The sequence below is a fragment of the Mastigoproctus giganteus genome, chromosome 2, assembly GCF_048544385.1.
Source record: "Mastigoproctus giganteus isolate SK-2022 chromosome 2, ASM4854438v1, whole genome shotgun sequence".
Classification (NCBI taxonomy): Eukaryota; Metazoa; Arthropoda; class Arachnida; order Uropygi; family Thelyphonidae; genus Mastigoproctus; species Mastigoproctus giganteus.
Window position 1 is genome coordinate 137,234,091 of NC_143576.1, and position 23,050 is coordinate 137,257,140.

Here is a 23,050-nt window from a genome sequence, read left to right on the forward strand (position 1 = left end):
TTCCTCCTCATCAAAACTTCATTGTTGTCCTATCAAACCGATCTTAAACTTAAATGTGTTCAATGTGATTTATCTCGCCATAGGACCCTTTTTCTGTCTTTCCACAGTCCAGTAACATTTAGCAAGTAACTACTTCGAGCTGTGTTTTGCTGGTTTTCAGAGTACAATTGTAGCTGTAATTTATTATTTTTATTATTCTATAAGATATCCTCGTTTGAAAATGCCCATTTAAAGGGCGAAAAATACTCTCTTTTTTTGTAATAACACAGATGTAAACCAGAATTCGTCGTACTTTCATCATGTTAAAAGTTTACTTTTTGTAATTCTTGCAAGGAAGCGGTACTGGCTGTTAACGCGTGCTTATTACGTCACAGTTTCAAAATGGGCACCATCCATAAAATTCGACAAGATAGAGATGCAAGATAATGAGGGTAAATGTAATATATGTCCAGATGAATACGGGGTAAAGTAAATCCTATGCCCTGTACTCATCTGGAACTACTTGCACACCGACCAACAGATTCAAAAGTGGTTGGGCGACCAAACAATAACATTTTCCACAATGACATTACAACATTGGTCTCTAGATGTCCTTAGAATGGGTGTATTAAATAAAGGAGTGACTTTGTTGAAAAAGAGTGTAACAGTTCTTTGCAATGAGAAACAGTTTCTTTCATTTGATTCACTCTTGTATTATGGTAAATCCTTCCCTCAGGAGGATACGTAATTTTACAGCTTTCAGTGTGTCTGTCAGTCTGTTAAGGAAAGTAACCTGTGACCTATTTCGGATTGGTAAAAATCGTCTTTATTATTTCACCATAGTGAATATTACAAAATCCACTCACAGCACAGTCAGTGGATTCCAAATGTTCATTGAACGTAATTTACAAGACAATACACTTACAAGCTACACATGAACTACTGCAAGCATAATTGTACATGCAAAGTGGCGTACACGTACACGTACACGTACACGTACACACACACACACACTTATACGCACAAATACAGACACTAAACGACAAACTTTAAATAGTTCGAAAACTCAAACTGGAATTCCACTTTATAATTTTAATTTTGTTTGCACACGTAATCTGCGAAATGTTTCTTTTTTCGATTTTCACTGTCGAAATTCTTCCTTCAAATCATTCCTAAATGAAGTTAGCCTTTATCAGGACGATTGGAGGGGAACACAAACGGCGGGGAAATTCAGATTCAGTGAGGAATTGTAGATGGAGGAGGATAATGAGAGTGTAAATGTAATATACGTCCAGATGAGTACGGGGTAAAGTAAATCCTATGCCCTGTACTCATCTGAAACTTTATATATATATAATCAACGACATCAGAAGAGTGGCATATCTTTACAGGATCGTCTGAAGAAAGAAAAGTGATGTCTGTTACTGCCGACGGAGCTTGAAGTCGAAGATGAGCTGGAACTCCTCGATCGAAAAGATGGCGAAGACAATCGGTGATTAGAGTTGTCCAGGAAAATGCTGCTGCATGAAGACGAGGATTCACCCGAATCTGAAACTATTACAATACAAATGATCAATGGTGCTCGACAAGAATGCCATTTACACATAAAATATTACAATCAAGTGTCATCAATAAATATGTACTCGAACTCGAAAAATCTCATGTTAAGAATTTTGCAGATTTTAGGATTTCGACCACCTTTCTAATCCTCCTTAACATTTTAACATCGAACAGAACGGGACGATTTTCTGGTTCTTAGAATGTCAACAACGAAATATAATCGCTTGTTGACATTGTAATAATAATAGATCAATGCGCCACTTACTTTTAAATTTGAGCATAAAATATAGGTCACTTGCTTTATTAAGGAGAGAGGGTCAAGCGGACCAGAAGATTATCCGTTTAACGACCATCAATCAAGAAAAGAGTAGTCGAAGAGTCATCTCGACATCGTAAATGACAACAGCAATATCTGATTTACATTAACATGCAAATTTACAGTAAATCAAAGAGTAATAACATTTTATCAAACTTAAATTTAATAAATGTTCTGTTCATGCTGCGGGATGGCCACATAGAAGTTCATAAGATACAATACAAGAACAGTAGAGTATTTATCAGTCACTTCAGCTAGAAACACGATCAACTCAAACGCGTATACTACAGTATCATATCATTAGACTATTTGGTTATGGTGGCATTGCCTATGAACTGCAGAAGAAACTTTCTTCTGCCAGACAAACAAATTCCTAACATAAAATATGATTTGCTTATCTAGCATGTGCACACTACATTTAAAATTGTAAAAATACTTTTTGTACATTGTTATAGAGCAGTAAAACCGAAATTACGAACTGTAATTTTATCAAGATGTGTGTGTGTGTGTGTGTGTGTGTGTGTGTGTGTGTGTGTGTGTGTGTGTGTGTGTGTGTGTGTGTGTGTGTGTGTGTGTGTGTGTGTGTGTTTTTAAAGGTCTTAGTTATTTAAAATTCTCTACAATGTGCAAAATCCTACAAAATATGGAAATTAGATATTTTCACGTGGTGTGAAAGGTCATATGTTCCACACTAATGAATATTATAACAAGCCGTAGAATCAAATACATCGGCCAAAAAAAAAAAAAACCCCCTTCTCATATCAAATGTCCATACCTTCCGATAGTCTGTTTAGTTCTTTCTTGAATTTATTCAAACTACCCACTTGCACAACACCAGATGGAAGTTTATTCCAACAATCATTATCCTCTGGTTGAAGGCAAACTTCCACACATCTATCCTGCAACCATCCTTCCCCAACTTCAATTTATACCACCTCATGTGTGTAGTGTGAGCAAGAGGAAGAATGCCATCAGCATTGAGCTTGCACAGCTACTGCAATTCACAATTGAAACCTTTTCTGGCAAGAGCATCCTTTTGTTCCTCTCACTAATCTTGTTGCTCTTCTCTGCATCTGTTCCAGTAGATCCACATCCTTCTGCAAATGAAGCTGTTTAATTAATTGGATTTAGCCATATAAATCATAGGCCTGTAACAAATTCATCTCTTTTCTTACTGCATGCTTACTAAATAATATCTTCATGAATCAACAATATTCATATATTTGGCTATGAATTCTGGGATAATTTATAAATGCACTTTTCATCGTAGTATGATGTATAAGGCAAATTAAGATTTTTCAATGCTCCTTTTATTTTTAATTATGCATATTATAAAATCTGATTAAGATGGCTACTCTTCAACTACTAGTTTTAATATTAGTGGTTGTTGAAAGAAACGTCGCCCGTTGGATTAATAGTCCACTTTTCATCCCTTGAAGAAATAACTGGGCTCCTGATCCGTATAACTTTAGTTATCTTTGAAGTTTGTTTATTCATATTCAGGAAATAACTCTGGACTCTCAAAATTTATTTTCTTTTAATATCAATGATATAGGCACGCGTGTAAATTGATATGTTTCGAAATGGAACACCCAAATAATACGAAAAACAAAATATCAAATAATAAATTGAAAATACAGAATGTAGCCACGAAGATTGGTAAAGCGATTCCAAAACTATTCAGTGAAAGCCGTTTTAAATTAGATAACGAAAAAGGAAAGTGAAATCTAACCAAAAATGAACTGTATTTCATCAGGGGGTGATAAAGATTGAAATTTATAGTTATATATATCACAGGAACATTCCATGCATATTCTGTGTTAGCATTTGTAAAACAAATGTTAAAACAAATGTTTGGACAGATCACACCTTTAGAGATTATGGTAATATACCACCTTGCTCAAGCCAACCTCTTAACCCAATAACCAATCGGACCCCCTGGAGAAGCTATCCGTCTCTAGTAGAGAAATAGCAGCGGTCATCAGAGGCCTACCAAACAAGTGCACCACAGGCCCAGACAAAATCCCTCTTTTCATTATTAAGATATGTAGCCCTTACCTGGTGGACATACTGTCCCATACTTTCAATAGAATCATTGAAACAGCCACTCTCCCTGATGCCTGGAAAGTGTACTACACAAAACCAATACCTAAAACCAGTTGACCTAAAACCTGGAAAGGCTACAGACCTATCCCCATAGGATGCAACCTATTAAAAATTTTTGAGAAATCCATAATCAAACAAATAAATAATCAATGTTGTGGCCATCGCCCATTCTATCTTCACTCAATCATTGAAAACAGGTCTACTATTACTAACCTCCTAGAAACAAGTTGCAGGATCCAAACCGCCCTGAACAGTAAAAGCCAGATGGATATCCTATTCCTGGACATCAAAGCCGCTTATGATAGGATAGCGATCCAACCTCTCCTCCACTTCCTGGAATCTCACTGTTGCATTACAGGAAACTTACTCACACTATTGCGAGATTTATTATAGAGAAGATCATAATAGTAAAGCATGAAGATTTTAGCATCAATTACACAGTAAATAGAAGAGTTCTCCAGGGAAGGGTTCTCTCTGCGACACTATTTTTCGCAGCCCTCGATCCTTTCCTCTCAACCTGCAATAACATCATAACCTATGCGGACGACCTGAAAATATTCTTCCCATCCAGCATTAACGACAGTAAGCATAACGTTGCTCTACAAGCCACACAGCAGTTAACTAATCTGGCCAACTTCCTTGCCTCGATTGGGTTTGAAATTAACCCTCTCAAAACTGCCCAGATGTCCTTCTCCAGAAAGCATAAAATACATAACATCACCATTCTCTTAAATGGCCAACCCTTCCAAAAAAGTCGATCTTCACAAGGATCTGGGAATTACCTGGGACAACAAGTTATCCTTCACTGAGCAATTCACTACCGCCAGGAAGAAAACACTAGCCGCCATCTGGCGCTCAAGACAAGAATTAGCAGGGGTTCAAAATGCTCAACTGGTGAAGGAATACATTGTTAGGTGCATTGCCCCGGTGGCCTTATCTGGTCTTCAGTTCCTGAAACGTACGTTAAAACCTTCCTAAACATACTCAGGATATTCAGGTGGCTAAACAAGATTTTCCAATTCCCTTTCACTGTCTCCAAAATGCAAATGTGGAATCCACTCGATATTTGCATTTTATATGCAAATATGGAGTGGACACTCTGGATGTTTATTGTCATTTGGACACTGTGGCTGTTTATTGTCATTTGGACACTGTGGCTGTTTATTGTCATTTGGACACTGTGGCTGTTTATTGTCATTTGGACAAATATTCATATACTGGCCAAGCTATCGACAGGAAGATATGATGCGCCAGTACTTACAGGCATTATCTCGCACCGACGAAGTCAGAGCAATCGTCCAGCCTGCAAATTAAGCCACTTCCCTCTAATCTAAACTCCTTGAAAAGTTTAAACAGGATGTTCCCACTAAATACCACAGAAAACCTAAACCAGTTTCAGGATAATTGTGAAAAACTGTGCTCCAATGAGGCCTACAGAAAGACTATCTGCCAACAAACAACTGAGTTGCAACACTACTAGCTGGAACCCACAGTCTTTTAGTACTCTTAGTACTTTCAATTAGTACTAAAAGTACTTTTAGTACTTTTAGTACTAATTGAATAAAAGAATATAAAAATTTTAATTATAATAATCCAGTAAAAAAAGGAATACTAAGCACTTCTACAATAATAATAAAAATAAAACCTTAATCTTTACTGAAGAAATCTTCGAACAAATGATAATTAGGAGGCTCTAATTGAAGCTGGTATTTCGATGTTCCTTTCGTTCAATGTATTTGGAAATGTTGTTTCAGGCTGAAAACTGATTATTGTATATACAAAATTAAAATATTCGCATTCTTTCTATGCCTACAGTAGCTAATGGATAACCCTCCATAAGATGATGTCACCACAGTTACATATTCTGCATGAGATAAAAAATAAATTCTTATTCGAATCATCCTCGTAATTTTAACTTCAAAGCTTCAACGAACATACAGAAATGTTCAAATTCTATACGTTAGTTACTGTAATACAAGAATATATTGCGTGTAACTTAACATGACCCAGGGAAGTTTTATCTCTTCACGAAGAAGAGATACTGAGGCAGATTCAGAAAACCAAAACAATGTGTACTTGCATTATAAATGTTAGCCTTTAGACTGGTAACTTTAATTGGCAGAAAGTCCCCGCACAGCTTCCAGTTGTGCTTCGGATCATTGTCTTTTTGAAATATAAAATTTCTTCCACGAAGTCGAAGTTCAGAGGATATTGTATTATGTTCAAGAATGTTTTTAGAACTTTCTTTTCTTAATATACATTCAGTCCTGATGACGTCACCCACTCTAGAAGAACAGACGCAACGCGAGATCATGATGGAACCACTACCGTGCTTGATGTTGTAGGCACTGAACAATGTGGCACCATTTTTAATTCCGTTGATCATATTACAAACTCCACGTTTGGATCCAAAAATTTCAAATTTGGATTCATCCGTCCATGGTAGGTTTTAATATGTTTTAATATGTTTTTCCACTCTTAAATTGTTCAATGTTGATGGCTCACACAACCTAACCTTTTCTTTCGATTTTCTGGTTTTAATAAGGGTTTTCGAACCGTTACTCGACCATGAAGTCCTGCTTGTTTAAGACAAAATTTCACAGTGGATGTAGACACACGGGAGATTCTCTGTTCCTATTGAACTCAACTGGATTTCAGGCGCCGTGATTCGTCGATTGCTTTTAGAAATCAATGTCTTATCTTCTGCTTCCATTGTTACGCGTGGTCGTCCTGATCGTGGTTTGCCCTTTAAACTGCCAGTCTCCTTGAATCGTCGAATGGTAGTTTTTACTCCTTTAAATGATTTATATGATTCCTTTAAATGATTTGAACTCCTTTAAACCTAATATTTTGCCAGTACTTCTCATGGAATAGCTTTAATTGTAAAGAGTTATAATAGCACTTCTGTTTTTATTGCTGTATTTATCACGAAACACACAAAACTTAAACAACACTTTCTAAATGATGCGTTCGATTTTCTAAGTTCAGCTCTTACTCCTCAAATTATATTACTGCAGAATACTCTAGAATCGCCTACAATCTTCTACAATACTGGAACAATACTCCCACTTTCTAAAATATTCTAGACTCATCATCTACAATGTTTTACCACATTCAGCAGTCTTCAACACCTTTCTGGAATATTCTCGAATATCCTAGAAATTTCTTAAATATTATTTAAGTATTTTGATTTTTATACATAATGCAATATATTTTAATAAAAATTGGTAAACAAGTTAGTCCTGTTTGAATAAAATCTTTTAAAATTAAGATAAATGAAACGTGATTCCAAAATTTTATACGGAAGTGTATAAATCATTTCCTATTTCTTTTAACTTGTTTATAATTTGTTTTTTGTTTTGTATGTTTCGTGGATCCCATCTTATTTGAGACTAGTTAGTGAATACCTGTCCGTTTTTTATATAATACTTTCTGGTCTATATTCTGAAGAACTGGATAAAAAAAAAAAAAAAGAAATTAAAAACGTTCAGACTGATTGTACTGAGGCGCTAATAGTGGGGAGGATGTTAGTTAAAGGAATACCTAAAAGCCAGGTCAAACTGAGAGACCACAACTTCTTGGCATGAAGCTTTTAAGATCTTTTCTTTTTAAGGCATAGCTCTCTAACTATAAAGTTACAACAGTACAAAATTTCTGCCTGAAACTGTACAACAAGCAGGCCTATACTGATAGCACGCAAAGCTTTTTCAGCCCCAAACCCCTTTTGATTCCTAGCCCGGTAGAGCTAAGAATCAAAAGGGGTTTTGTAGCTGAAAAAGCTTGCTTGATACTGCTGTAGAATTACAAATAGAATACACAGAAAAGTAAATTATTACTGATTACTCAACTTAATTAGGAAAGGGAATGAGCTTTTATTTCCAAATTCTGTGATCTGAGAATTCTGAGACGTGTGCGAATTTTCATGACCAATGTTCTTTTACACTGCTTACTGGTTCTTTGTCTTCCGAGGACCTCACACATAGAATTATGTTTTTAAAGGTGCGACTATTAAATTCATCGTTTATTGTGGTTTTCATTTGCAACATAAATATTAAACTACGATTAACAAGTTTACCATTAACATAGTGGGGGAGGGAGATTTAAAAGTCCCAGCAAAGGTAGAGACTTATAATCTTAGAATTATGAAATCTTTCTTACCTGTGTAGGGGACGTCTTCGTACAGGGAACTGTGTCTATTTCTCAGGAACGTTGGGGTTCGAAAAGTCCCCGAAGAAGGTATTTCCATGGGCATCTCAGCAGCAAGACCCCACAGATCTGTAAAGCAACCAGAAAAAATGTTTATTGTGAAAATAATATCTCTGAGTAACTTGCGATTTGTATTCAACTAAATATTGCAACAGACTGCATCACATGGCCAACTGTGTTAAACAGAGTGCAGAAAACATTTTCTATACTATTCACACGACAAAATTATTGGAAAAAGTAAAGTTTAACGAACTGCAAACGTAGGGACTTATGACTAGTGTTTCACTTCGGAAACAATCCAAAGATACAAAATCAAATAATGGATCCGTTGATCCAGTGAAATTACAGAGGACTACGACGATGTTCTACACTGTCTAACACCAATATGCTTTTTTCTTCAAGAGACATTTATTAGACAACAAGACACTCTTTCAATAAAAAATATGCATTTACGATAAAGACAGAACAGCAGAGGTCGCCATCTGGGTCCATAATCACATCTCAACAGAATACATTCCTTTGAAAGGTAATTTAGAACCATGGTTCTAGATTATCTTTCATTAGACTTGAATTTCTACAATAAATTCAAGTTTAATGTCAACAAGTATTTTCTTTCACCTTCTCACGGTACTAAGTACTATAGGTTCTAATACCTTTCGTGCTTGAGTTTTCAAAAAAAAAAACAAAACAGACCTATATAACCTTTCTCTACTCAGTAACAACCAGCATACTTACTTTCACTTCACTAGACGTACAACAGCAGTAGCAGCAACAAATCTAACTGTACCTACACCTTCACTTCTATTAGAATTAATCTGATAAAATTGAGAACACATATAGCAGTAATCGATTATTACTCAATGAAATTGTACAGTATCGCAACAGACCACACTGCTGACAAATATAAAAAGCAAGCTGAGAGAGGTTTAGTAAATTGACAATACTTAATCCTCAAATCAACCAAGGAAAATCAGTCGATAAAACACGTCGCGAATACCTTAATACTGTACAAGCAACTAAACAAACATTACCTACAACTTCAACTTTTCCACTGCATCCAAAATCATGGTGGAACAAAGAGGACATTAAAACAAGAAGACAACAAAATAAAGCTTAGAACAGCTTCCGTAGATTACCTTACAGAGATAATCTCCTAAAATGTAGTAGTAGTAGTAGTAGTAGTAGTGGCTAAGTATTAAGCCAGTGAAACCTCTTGGATCCGGTTTACTGCTTCAATAAATAGAACAACAAGCACGCAGATAATATGCAATAAATGCGAAAATCAATAGGAAATATAAACACAACCATTCTTAATATTACACTGGAATCAAGAAAACGTTACCGACCTATCAGACACAGCTATTGAAAGAAATAAAGACATCAAGATACCAGAAAAAACCACATACTAAAAACATTTTGACCTACAAGGAGAAAGCTGAAGAAAAAAAAGTCTTAATTTTGATATGAAAATGCTATGTGGACTACGTGAACAGTGTAACACAAGCAGGACCAAGTGCAGCTGGATCGGACAATACACTCTATGGCATGCTTAAACATCTAAAGCAAAGAGAAGTAGAAAAGTTTCTCAAATTGAACAACCACAATTTCCTAGAAATCCGGGACCCTGACGCTTGTCATCATGCTTTTTAGCTGTTCCAAAACCCAATAAAGATCATAACAACTCAAACAACTATCGAATGATAATCCTTTCTAGTTGCTTAAGCAAAATTTTGGAGAAGATAATCCATAAACAATTAGTGTGGTACTTAAAGGCAACCAACTGGTTTACCGGTATGCAAAGTGGATTTAGACGCATCAGGTTCACATTAGATCACCTGGTGCGAACATAAGCAGACATTGAGATTCATTTATCAGCTGGAAACATGATCTTCGCAGTTTTTTGATATAGAGAAAGCCTATGGACAATGGAGATATGGTAACCTATGAGACATCCATTATGCAAGAGGACACGTACCATATTTACCTCTGCCCATTATGTACAAACCATCCTGAAATGATTTAATTCTAATATATTCGCCATCCCTCTGAAATCCGCCCAATTAATAGATGCCTTAATCTGCAAAAGTCCCCTCTTATGAAATTAAAACCCGTGCCTTTACCATTAACTACTGCAATATCTTTTTTTGACGACTGCGTGATCACTACCTGACAATGGTTCCTGTACTTCGAGCCCTGCGAAATCATCTGATCTATATTCTTACCCCTGGTATTTTCTGTAACATGCTAATACAAATAATAATCATTACTTTATTTTAAATTTTTCCCCTTATTTTCTACATCTGCATGTAGAGTCTCTGGCTGGTCATACTCTTGACATGTAGATTAATATAATTTACATAATATTTATCCCTATTGTGTCAGCATTAGTTGTCCTAACCAGGAGTTCGATTTCACCTATTTTGTTGACAACACCACTGATATTACTGTAGACACAGTTAAGTCTAAGTATTCTTCTGTAGTTACTACCTGGACATATCCCTTGAAGTTTAAGCTTGTTTCCCTAGCTTTATCTTCCCACTCAGTTGAAAAGTTACCACCCTCAGAAAAACTTGCCAACATCGGCTGTTGCAGCAACAAACAAGAATTCTTAAAATATGTGCAAGCATTACTTTGACCCATATCATCAGATAAACGCGTGTCTATATTACTCTTCTCCCCTAACTAAGTTTCCCTGAACCCTTAGGGTGTCCTCAATAATACCGCAGAAACCCTTGCACTACCTTTGTTCAAATGAATGCCATCTCTATAAAATAAATTCTTTCTACCTACAAGTGCGGGCCTTGCACACTCACTCAAGTCTAGTGTTAATCCGCAAGACTTTCAGCATATAATCCCTCCTATCGTGTCCCATTTTTAGCATGGTCCTATATGTATCCGACAAATCGTCAGGTCCTGTTCGTTTAATATCGTTAGTGTCCACGTGAATAATGATGCTCTCTTTACCTCCCCCCACCAAAAATCTGACAATCTGCTGGTAACATCATCAGTTGTTGATGATGTTACCCTTCTCTTCTAACTAAGTTTCCCTGAACCCTTAGAGTGTTGTCAATTGTTACCAACATCACCAAAAATTGTTGATGATGTTGCCAACAGATTTTACACAGATTATCGCAAAAAAAATGTTACCCGTTTCTCTAACAACAGAATCTCCCAATAAAACTAAATATCCTTCAATCAGAGCAGTATGCACTGAACTGTTCTGTTGTGGGATCCGAATCGGGGGTGCTTCAATTGGCGGGTCACGAAAACTTAGTTCCTGATGAGCTCCCAGTTACTGTTTCTAAGGCAAGCACCCGTTTTTTTCAGTGAATCAAATTCTTCTAGTAATGTAATATTTCAGGTTAGAATACAAAACACTTTATCCTATCAAAAATCATATAAACGAGTTATAAACATATTTCCATGGATCTGTCCTGAATGCTAGACTCTTTTGCCATAAAAATAGCATTAAAAATCAACGGCCACCCATAATGTCGCACGAGCTATTTGAAGACGATTCCAGTATCTCCTACCAAGGGCCCTCGCACAGTGAAAATAACACTGTCATATTAGGGTGTCGGTTTGCCTGTTTTTCTGGTAAAAAAAAAAAAACGAAGTTTCCAGCTGGGGGCCTTGCTATCATCGCCTAAGATCGACTAACTCAGCCATGGAATTAAAAAAAAAAAAAAGAAAACTCATAAAAGTTCCTCACTTTATGAGTCCTCTTGTGGTTGAAGGACACTATGTGAAATTTGCAATGAACTGCCAAAAATTTGTCATGGAAACTTGGTTAATTTTATTTTCAATTTACCAGTCCGATTAAGTATTATTTGCAATACGCGTATGTCCAATAACTTTATGCTCAGTAAATTGAATGCTCCACTTACCATAGTCTTGTGCATGAGTGCTTATGTTGGACATCCACTTAGCACGATCCTGATCCGTGTCAGCCACTAACCAGTGCTCTTGCAGTTGATCCTTGTTGCTTTGCCTCAAACAGAAACTCCATGCATATCGAAGAGGAGGACAGTCTGTTGTTAATTGTGTGTTCTGCAAAAAATAAAAAGTGCAAGTCTTTTGGACAACAGCTTTGAGAAAGGTAAATTGTTCAAAGGGAAATTCAAAGTAGCGCAAAATTTCATTTAAATTAAGTCTATAAACGAGCGATGGGCATTGATTGTGAAAGAGTATCAAATGGTATTTTAGGCAACAGTGGGGGGCCAACTTTGAGATAGAAGTTTTTGAACAGAATAAGGTTCGAGAGAAAATGAAAGAATAAAAATCACAAAAATTTTAGTCCAGTCATGGATATGTTGATGGAGAAATAACAACATTGTTGTAAATAAACACACTGGTGTTCAAAAGTTAAAGAAATAAACACACTGGTGTTCAAAAGTTAAAGAACAAACACAAAAACACGAATATATTTTTAAATACAAATAAAAATAGAACCAAATATTCGTAATTTATGAAACAATCTGCCTGAGCTCTCCTTAAACAAAGTCGCGCTTTGATTCAGGATTATTGCTATTCCTAAATCGATAATACGAAAAAAACATCTGTCTATACAGCAGCAATACCACAAAGTAAGACGGGTTTACAACTAATCATTGTGACAAGAATATAATCTATTTTTTTTTTCATAAGTCTTATTATTACGGTATTTGGTAAAACACCGTTTGCATGAATATTTGATGAGGAGTAAAACGGAGAATAGAGGCTGACCAGATGGCTGAATTTGACGCGCTGAATTGCAAGCAGACTGCAAAACCAGTTCCAAAATATGATAATTGTCTATCGAAGACTTGTCCGAGGCTGTCCTCGTAAAATGACCGTTATATGGCTCTAACCTTCAGAAAACCGCGAGGCGTCATGAGCATTCACAACTTTCTTCAGACCTTGCTGGATATACAGGAGGGCTTATATCATACATAGCATCTAGAAGGTTTCGTAAGGCGGAACTTCGACTGAATCCATGAGTAATTGTGCTTTTCACTCATGAGCCAAAACAGAGTATTCCATCGAATTCTCGATGCACTTTAACCTGTAGGTAATTAGGGATCAAGTTCCAACCCGCTAATCTCCTGGAAAGAGAACGTAGGGATTTAACAGTGTTGGTTTGAAACACTCTTAGCGGCTGTATGGACCACCATGTGTCCCTACTAAAAACTCTCTCTCTTCAATAAGTATCGAGATGAGAACCTTGGTCCTTATATTCATATTTTGCAAGAGAAGTTTGTCAGAACTTTTTTTTTATGAGACACATCCTCACAGAGCTCTAGTGGTAAACGTTCTCCGTCCCTTCAAAGAGAGGAGAGAGCATTTAATCGTTAAAATTTTTCCATTTCGAGGTTTGGTTTATGTATAGACTGTAGACATATTCAGCAACAACATCGATAGGGTGTTTTTAACCTGATTCGCGTCAACTGAAATAGCTGAGAGTAAATCTCTCTCTCTCTCTCTCTCTCTCTCTCTCTCTGTTCCAAATACTTTTGTGATTAATAACTTCCCTAATGAACTGAAAAGTAGCTTAATAAATTCTTTAAAGAAACTCATTAAACTTCTTTTCTATGTTTAATTCCTGCTTATTGAGTTCTATCACACCTTCATCAAGGACACGCAGATGATTTTTCCCAATATGTAGTTCGTCGTGAACCTGATTCGCCATGAAATTCCCAATTCTTTTGACTGCGTCCTTCGTTTCGGTTTGACCTTCCGTAAGGAAGATTAACCGGCTTTATAAGGGGAATGCTTTCACGTGAAAGTAATGTAGCGATAAGGAGAGCAGAAATGTTTACAGAAAGAGATTGAGGGAGAAAAGTAAATATTATTTTTATATTTAAGCTTTGGTTGTTGTTGTTATTGTTGTAGAAGGGTTTTAGGAGCATCGAGGCCATATTGCTCCGTTTATATTGTCTGTAAATTGAGCGTGTTCTGAGGTCAAGTTTCTGGACGAAAAACCCGAGTTTTTCTTAATCTTTGTGTATAATATTTACTAAATTTACTCGTAGAAAACAAAGTGAACTTTCGATGCACGTGAGTGAATATTCTTTAGCGGATTCAGTCACTGCTTGATGAGTTGTTGCATTGAATTGAAATCGAGATGACGCAGAAAACACATTCGATAAAGCCTTTCCAAGTATCCTTACCTTATCTATACAGATGGTCAGATCGGGTTTCATATGTGAATCTTCGGCTTTGGTCCAGAACGAAAGTTTGAAGTTCTTCAGCGAACACCACATCTTCTTACAGCCTATTGGGCTTCCATTGGGCTGAAATTATAAACAACATTGTGTAAGGTTAAATCTCATAGAAAATATATAGCCATATTCAAATTTGAAGGTGGAAAACACGAATTAAATTCTTCTTTTCATTAATTATTCCAAAATTTTAAGCTTCCCTTATTATAAGTTATTTTTAATAGCATAAAGCAATAGCGTGAAAATTTTAAATGCGTGAAGCATTTTCTTTCTTTTCTGCGCTCGTAGTTATTATTTCAATGTTAAATTTTAAGGTGAATTGTAGCGTTCTGCTAGATTTAATGACGAAGGGGTATCTTCCATAACCGCACCATCAGGGGAGAGTAGACAAATTAATTTCTCTTGCTGGGAAGTAATATGATCCGTACATATGGTATATTGGTTGGAATACCTGAAAACAGCGTTCAATCCCCTTAATCGGACACCCTGCCAAAAGCGACTTCGCAGTTCAGACTTGAAAATGGTCAAAATTTAGAAAACACCGTTTTTAAAGTATCAGATTTGAAAGGAAATTATAAATAAGGTTATCTGCGAGAATTATAATAAGAGACCTTAAGTTTCAGGGTTCTCATTTTATACGCATGCGCTTATAAAAGACGGAACATATATTAAGAAACCTCATGCTGGATCCATTATTCAAAATCACCTCTGTGTAAAGCGGATGAATACATACATAAGCAAGGTTGGCGAATTAACGCAGATTAGATGAATTATACAGAGATAGTGCAATATTCCTGCTACCATCTCTTTTGCTCCAAAACCTACACACTATTTGGGTTACAGCAACATTTGTAATAGCTTAAATTTTCTTTTATCGTGGAAATCCATTACAACAGGATCTAAACGGGGAGGGAATTCGTGTCCCTCTTGAAGAATATAATTAGTTTCATCATTCTTAGTTTGCATTAAAATTCTACATTAAAAATGCATAATGGACTGAGAAAGATCGACGTAATTCTGATGCAACGTACTCTGTTCTGTAATATAAAATTAAGTACTGTACCGTGTAATTAAAATTCACGTAATTTTTCGAAGCGTATAACCTCTTTTAGTTCGAGTCCATTAAACCACACTAAGTTCGTTGCACGAATACAAGCTCTGCCCCGAAACCTGGACTAGAACAACTTCCCCCTTCTACCACTCATTTCTAAAGATAAATTAATCTGAATTAATACAGGAAATGCTAATTAGCAGACCGTGCAAATGACCTGACGTGCCATGCAAAGAGACACTTCCTACGCCGGGACGATCAACAAGACACGATGAAAATAAAATAATATTAAAATTAACGAAAGATGAATTAAGTGGTAGAAATTGTACTGCAGCTATGCGACTAAAAAAACGGTGACATATGTTAAGATGTAGTCATTATTATAAACGATAATGTTTATTGATTTATTCATTTTACAATCCCCTACCCCTCTACGGGGTGAATTTAATAAATCAAATGGAGAGAGAGAAGAATCGAGCATCAGTGAACTTCCAGTTACCTGTAGCACTAGACTTAGATGACCTGATAACCTTTCTTCGGCCACATACTCTGGCTGCACGGCCAACCGGCAACAGAAATGACCAAAAAGTGGTAGTCTATTTGCACGTTCTTCCACATTTTCTAGGACTAGATCGTGTGTCTTTATTCGAGGATTGGCATCTTGTAGCCTTAATGTTGCTCTTGCTACAAGATTGAATTTTGGACCTCTAGAAAGAAGAAGAAAAGAAACAAACAAAACCATTTATTAATTTCGTTTATCTAAGAAATCTGTTTAATGAATGAATGTGGAGGGTTATTAATAATCCACTAAATAATTCGTATTTATCTGAATCAACTCTTATTTCCCTTAGCTTTTGAAGGTTACAAATTTAGAAAGTCCATCAACGGTTATAAGAAGCCTTTGACTTTCTTTAACCCATCGCAGTATACTGATTTCGAAGAAGTGGTGCTGACTTGAAAAGCTATTCTGATTCAAAGTATCGAAAATTGTGTTCTAAAATAGTCAATTTGACGAAGTTTGAAATAATCTTTGTTATATTAATAGCATTTCTAAATTAAATATTTTAAACAAACTACGAAAAATGAAATGTGCTCAAATTAGATTTATAAACCGATCATTAAAAGTAAATCGTTTTCAGCGAGTAAATAAGATAAAAAAAGATAAATGATTAACTTAATTAAATCCTTAAGGACAAGCCGAGTTCCTTTTTCACGCTGATCCAATAACAACTTTAAAGAACGCTTAGCAGCTGATATTACCATCGTTATATTTAAAAAAATGTCCAAAACTATGCTAAATAACAGATGTAAAAGGTTTAAATCATTGCTAATTTAACACTTAAATTAATCTGTGGTAAAAACACTATTAACTTAAAAAATAAATCCATTAATTTTTGCCCGTTTTCCATAAATGTACAAGGTGAGCATTTATGAAAAAGGTAAGAACCTCAATGCATTTATGGTACCATAGAAGACTCCTATATATTGAGGTAAATGAACCCTCTCTGTATCTAAGGAGAAAATCCTTACTGTGTAACTATGCGGCAAAAATTAAAAGTAATCCATCTCACCCCAGCTGGAAGTATTTGTCTGGCCTTCAATATCCATGCTGTACCACAATAAGCTTAATGAAACCGCCCTGCGGGACTTGGATTGGAAGTGCTAGTGTTCAGTTGGAACATTAACTTACAGCATATTTCAAGCTGTTGATACTCCTGAATCTCCCTGGACTCAATTCTCACCTCTTCGCGACAGTTCCTTTCTGAGATGGGAAAGTGGCTCCCTAGCAAACAGCAACTTTCAGCAGCTATATTGAAACACATACCTTGGAAAACCCAGAGATACTACATATCTAAACTGATAGCTCAAAACAGACGCAGCTCTTCCACCTTCTCAGTAGCTGTTTCTCTTCCTATTGAGTGCAGTATCTGTACCGCAGAATAAAACTGGCCTTAGATAACATAAACAATCACCATTTCAAGCAAGCTCTAATATATACAGACTCCTTAAGCGCATTCACTACTATTCAGTCTGTTATTTCTCCAATTCATCCCACAGATGAGTTGGAGAAATAACAGACTGAATAGCAGTGAATGAAAAGCAATTTAGATTATGCACTATCAACCACGCATCCAGATGGTCACCTATTGCTGGATTCCTGGTTACATCGTCATTCCAGATAATGAACGTGCAGATCGTGCTGCTAAACATCCCGGAACTTGATCTTCCTTCACTCGAAAGTGCCGTATACTGACTACAAATCCATTATTAAAACAGCATATAGGAATCGCCGGTCTTAACTACGGCAAACTCTTGCAGATAAAAAAAAAAGGAACCATAGCTGTGACATCTATTTTCAGGAGAAGCAGGCAAGAAGAAGGTAACTCTGTAAAGGCTCTGCTCTGGTCATTCCCATTCAGCTCATCTGTATTTACTTATAGGAGAGAACCCACCTTGGTGTTCTTTCTGCTAATCCTAGCTAACAATCAATCATATCCTTATTGAATTTCTTCAACAGTCAAGAATCCGAAAATCCATCTTTAGCTCTCTATCCAACTTGTAGGAACCTTTAACCTTATCAAGTATTGTTGGCAACGATGCAAATTTTGAAGGACTGTGTCAATATTTGAAACGCATAAGTTTATATAATAGTCTCTGATAATAATCGTAATATGGAAGATTTAGTCGTAGATAAACGTGAACAGGCACAATAATGGCTCAGGAGACCCTTGTACCAAAGACATTCAAATACAACAAGCGGAAATTTGCTCGGGAGTCCAAACATGGATTTGGACTCCCGAGGATTCCAGCAAGCATAGCGAGATGATAGCATATTGAACAACGGAATTCATATACTATCTAGCAATATTTGGTATCAGAGGAGCCCATACTCGTCTTCCTCTCATGTATGAGCATCGTACCTCGACTTTCAGGCACTGTAGACTTTTAAAAATTAGCACTGTTGTCTGAGAGTGGCAAGCAAATGGCCTTGGTGAAATTGGAACATTTGTCTATCGATGATATGACTGGAAAAGCATGCTGGAAGTTTAAAATGGATGCATTGATGTTGGCCTATAGGAAAATTATTCAGCAGTAGACGCTCTGTACTAGACAACAATGTGACCCTCTATCATTCAGATAACACTAGTTTTAGCACTCTCTGTTAATATTGTACTATAAATTATATACTGTATAAATTTCAAGAGAAAAATTAGAATAGATATAAAGAGAACATTTGAAATGCATACAATCTATAATCTAAAATACACTCAGTGATCACTGAATTATGACCCCCTACCTAATATGGTATTCGACCATCATGCGCACGGATAATAGCCGCAATTCGCCCAGGCATTGACTCCACTAGATGTCTGAAGAAACCCTAGGGATCTGCAACCACGCTGCCTGCAAAACTTTCAATAGTGTCCGAGTAGATGAATAGATGTCCATACGCCTCACTTCCATTCCAAAACATCCAACAGGTGTTGAACTGGATTGAAGTCAGGCGAATTTGGAGACCAATCAAGATGGGTGATATCTTTACTGTATTCTTCGAACTACGCTTGCACAGTGCAGATCAGATGACACAGAGTATTATCGTCTTGGAAGATCCAGGTTCTAAGAGGGGAAAAATGCAACATATCAGGGTGCACATGGTCTCCTAAGAGCTGCCGGTAGATCGCACCACTGAACCGTTCAAATCCTGCATAATGGGCGCCATGCATGATGGATCCATGGACTCAAAGACGTTTCCTTGGCGTGTTGCACCAGGTATTTGGACTCAACCGACCAGCACACTCGTTTCTAGTCATCCAGCGTACAACCAGCATGTTATTGACACCACAGCATTCACCGTCGACGATGATCGGCTGTAATGAGAGGGTCGTCTGCTGTGGAACATCATACGTCTCAGTGAGCGGCGCATCGTCATTTGGGCCTTTTTTCTTCCATTCTCCATATTGTATTGCGACGTTCAGCTGTCGCACAGTGACACTTTGACGTGCACGACCAGGTGCAAATTACCACTGCTCCAGCTTAGTAAGCTTTTTTGGCTTTTTATGCTGCGAGCTATGAGGCATAGTCGATTAGGGACGAGGTGGCATAATTCAGTGATCAGTCATGATTTTCACTAAGTGTGTGTGTATATATATATATAGATATAGATTGTAATAGCTTTAGATAATTAAATTACTGGTGCTAAAGAGTAACTTACATTCCGATGGTATTGAGCTCTTCTTTCTGCAAAACGAAATAAAATTCATTTTTAGCCACTTTCATCCGTTTAATATAATTCTGAATATCATTTAAAGGCACTTAAAATGTAAGGAAAAGTGGTTTTATTTCATTGAAAACGCGCATATAGATTAGGACGTGTAATCGGTATTCTTTTCAGTAATGTACCAAGAAGGTGCTTGCTTGTGGTTGTCATTTGGGAAATATATTTCCGTTTATTCATATTTAATAGAGTAAAGTAGTGATGGGGGCACCCACGGGAGGGAGGACTGAAGGATAAATCTTTTTTTTTTTACATCGTATAATTCTACTGTCACGTTCTGGCGCTGTAAAAGCCACATATGAGCGTACCCTCCACGAAAAAACTTTTGGGGGGGGGCGCTACTGAAAGCGGTGTATTTCGTTAATAAGTAATAACAAGCATTGATTAAGATAGGGGGAAGTAGGGAAACTTCAAATTCAACTCGACATTTCTAGTGCTGCCATCTCTTATAGAGCTTCGTTACTAAACAACACGATGTGAATTTCTGGAGTTTTTAAACGAATCTATGGCACTCCATAAAATTTGAAATAACCTTTAAAATGTTACCCAATAATTTAAATTTACGTTTATCGATGAATGTTAATTTTTATCTGCGTTTATTTATTTCTTCGATATAAATAAACCGGGTAGTTTTGCACTTACCACGCTGGCTGCAAGCTTCTTCCCAATCGTTCTGCTAACTGAATTTGTTAGTTTTTTCCTGAGTTTGTTGGAAGCGCTGGCTATGCTGAAATCCTCCTGCATCACGTGACTGTACAGTTCGAGGATAAATTCGAAATCTGGAGACACTTGATTGCTGTGGAATGAAACAAATTGAAGTTTTAACATCGCGTATTGGATCGGTCTCAAATTCTGCTGCGTCCACTTCCACGCGCCACCTGATGAGCGCGTGGAAGTTTTAAAATCTTCGAGCATAATGAGGCACATTCGTTAAATGTTATGGTACGTCACAAATATTATCAATTCTTATCCATAAATATGGTTAATAGAGAGACCAGCGTGGTGCTAATTTCTATTTATATTAATTTATATTTTTTTAATTATTATTTGATTTGTTTAAATTATTTTAATATATTTTTAAAAGTATATATATATATATAATTTAAAGTTTTGATATTAAAATTATTAAAATTCGACTTTCTAATTAATATTATTTAATTTATACTTTATATATTTTTTCTCTCTTATCTATTGTTTCTATTACCCTTTTTTAGTTTCTTTAACGTTGCTATATTAACCGTTATACCCTCCAGTTAGTTCCTTAAAAAATCACACTCCTAAATACTACCTTAATAACGAAGAAAGGATATTCGAAGATATTGGGTTTTAAAGGAGTTACAGTCAGAAAATACATTACAAGAGTGTGTGGCACTGTGACACTTCGAAATTTTGAATTCTGAATACAAATTCTCTTGCCTCTGCCATATTGCATCAGTTTGCTACTCTTATTTCAAAAGCGACATCAGTTCTCGCATCGTGTTAAGATTTTACAAAAATTGGAAAAAGGAGAAAACGTTTTTCTCTATTTTGTAAATTCTAAATGATATTATAATTTTTTTTTTTTTTATTTTAGACCAAAAGACCTTACAATAAGGTCAGATTCTTTAGATTGTTATAATGCATAAAATGTGGAATAAACGTAGTACAGAAGTCTTCCAGTTCTCCCAGAAGATGAAGTGTGAAGTCTTCCAGAGCTGGATGAAGAACTCTTCTAGAACTGGAAGATTTCTTCACCCAGCTTTGTTTTTCTGTGTGTAATCACTTATTTGTATCAAGTGGACAACCTCGGGCATTTTTTTTTGTGTGTCTTGGAGCAGTGATTTATAGGCATGAAAATAATAGTTGGATTGATGAGATATTTATAGGATTTGCTGGATAGTCCTACTATGAAACCCTGCACGAAACCTTGGCATTATTTATTTTCTTCCGGTTCTTCACTTCCTGTGCTAAAAATTCACCCCAAAGAGAAAAGATTTCAAACTTATTTTAAGTACTACATAAGTATTAAGCTTTCCATCACCACCTACAAGATACTTAAATGGCAGGAAGAGAACTACTCACAAGATGATGACGTCATCAAACGATATGTCCGTCATGCTGCGATCCACATTGTTGATCATGGAGGTGTCGTATACTTCTGTTCCCACCTTCAGCAGACAAAATACGTTAAACCTTCTGTAATCTCCTTTATTCTTGAAGTGATCACTGTCCTTCCAGATGAGAGGCATCCGAATGTCTATAAAATAAGCAAGAAGAAAGCGACAGAGTCATTTGTCACTAATGCACAAGATTCGAAAGGTTTATTGAGTTAAAAGAGCATTTACAAAATGCATACCTGAGACAGCGACCTTTGCTTTGCTAGGTTCTAAGTCCATACATTTACTGTAAAGAGAAAGAGAGAGAGAGAGAGAAACCTCTTAAATAATGAGTTGGATTCATAAAAGTCATAATTATCACAGCAAATTCTTACTCATTAAAAATATTTAAATTCTACATGTGTTAAGTTATCAATCATGAAATTCATTGTACCTATCCGGCCTGAGATGTCGCTGCTGCGCTTTTCTTCTCTGTAATTCCATCATGTACGTAGCCATTCTCTCGTTGGAGGTTACTAGCGATTTGGCAGCTTCAAGACTCTGGCTCTGATGCTTGCAGGCTGCCAGTAGTTTGGTGGTTCCTTCTCGCATCTTAATTTCCAAGTCGATCTTCTGTTCCAAGTCATATTCCTTTCAAAGAAAAAAAATTAAATTAAAAAGATGCAAAATAAGCCTTAGGAATTTAACAGTCTGTGTATAAGAAGACATTTTAAAGTAAGTCAACGTCTGTGGTTAATGACAAACTTTTCTTTTTCATCTCCGGAAGTTTCCGACTGTAAGAAGATGAGTGTCAGTACCCTGGTTAACATAATGAACGCAGGCAATTTGTAAACACTTTTTTGATGCTTTATCACCAGGGTTACGCAGGCCATGGTCATAAAAATAACAAGCATCCATTACATTAAGGAACTCATTAAATATAGCTCTAATTTTCTCGTGAACACAATTGGTGAACGGTGCCTTAACAAAAGCTACTAATACCCAATTACATCGAATCTGCTGCTTAATATTACATTACAACCCCCCATCCCCTTTCCTCCGGTTACTTGTACAAGGGGAATTCGTCATCTACTGGAAACAGGAGATAGTAAGGTTATCCAATTTGTCTCATCCCAGACAACCCACGCTGGTCATGTTCATTCGTCAACAGAAGAAACCGACCCTATAAAACAGTGTGTGCATAACGTCATTTAAAAGGACAATGACGTCCTTTTTGAAATAAAGCGTATTAAATGCTAGGGTTTATTTTCGTCTATAAGA

At 36.4% G+C, this 23,050-nt stretch overlaps 1 protein-coding gene across 2 annotated transcripts in view; it reads right to left on the minus strand.

Annotated features, from left to right (window-relative positions):
- Positions 1-812: 812 nt before the first annotated feature.
- LOC150089590 (rhotekin-2-like) overlaps positions 813-23,050 on the minus strand; it is a 69,078-nt gene continuing 46,840 nt past the window's right edge. For both annotated transcript variants that reach the window (XM_090389563.1, XM_090389562.1), the window contains exons 2-11: positions 22,224-22,420; positions 22,030-22,076; positions 21,756-21,930; positions 20,337-20,490; positions 19,632-19,657; positions 15,918-16,125; positions 14,317-14,439; positions 12,055-12,217; positions 8,120-8,236; positions 813-1,533 (exon numbers count right to left, since the gene is read on the minus strand). In XM_090389563.1, coding sequence (XP_090245689.1) covers positions 1,346-1,533; positions 8,120-8,236; positions 12,055-12,217; positions 14,317-14,439; positions 15,918-16,125; positions 19,632-19,657; positions 20,337-20,490; positions 21,756-21,930; positions 22,030-22,076; positions 22,224-22,420 — 1,398 coding nt within the window. In that variant the 3' untranslated portion in view covers positions 813-1,345. The remainder of the gene's footprint in view (positions 1,534-8,119; positions 8,237-12,054; positions 12,218-14,316; positions 14,440-15,917; positions 16,126-19,631; positions 19,658-20,336; positions 20,491-21,755; positions 21,931-22,029; positions 22,077-22,223; positions 22,421-23,050) is intronic.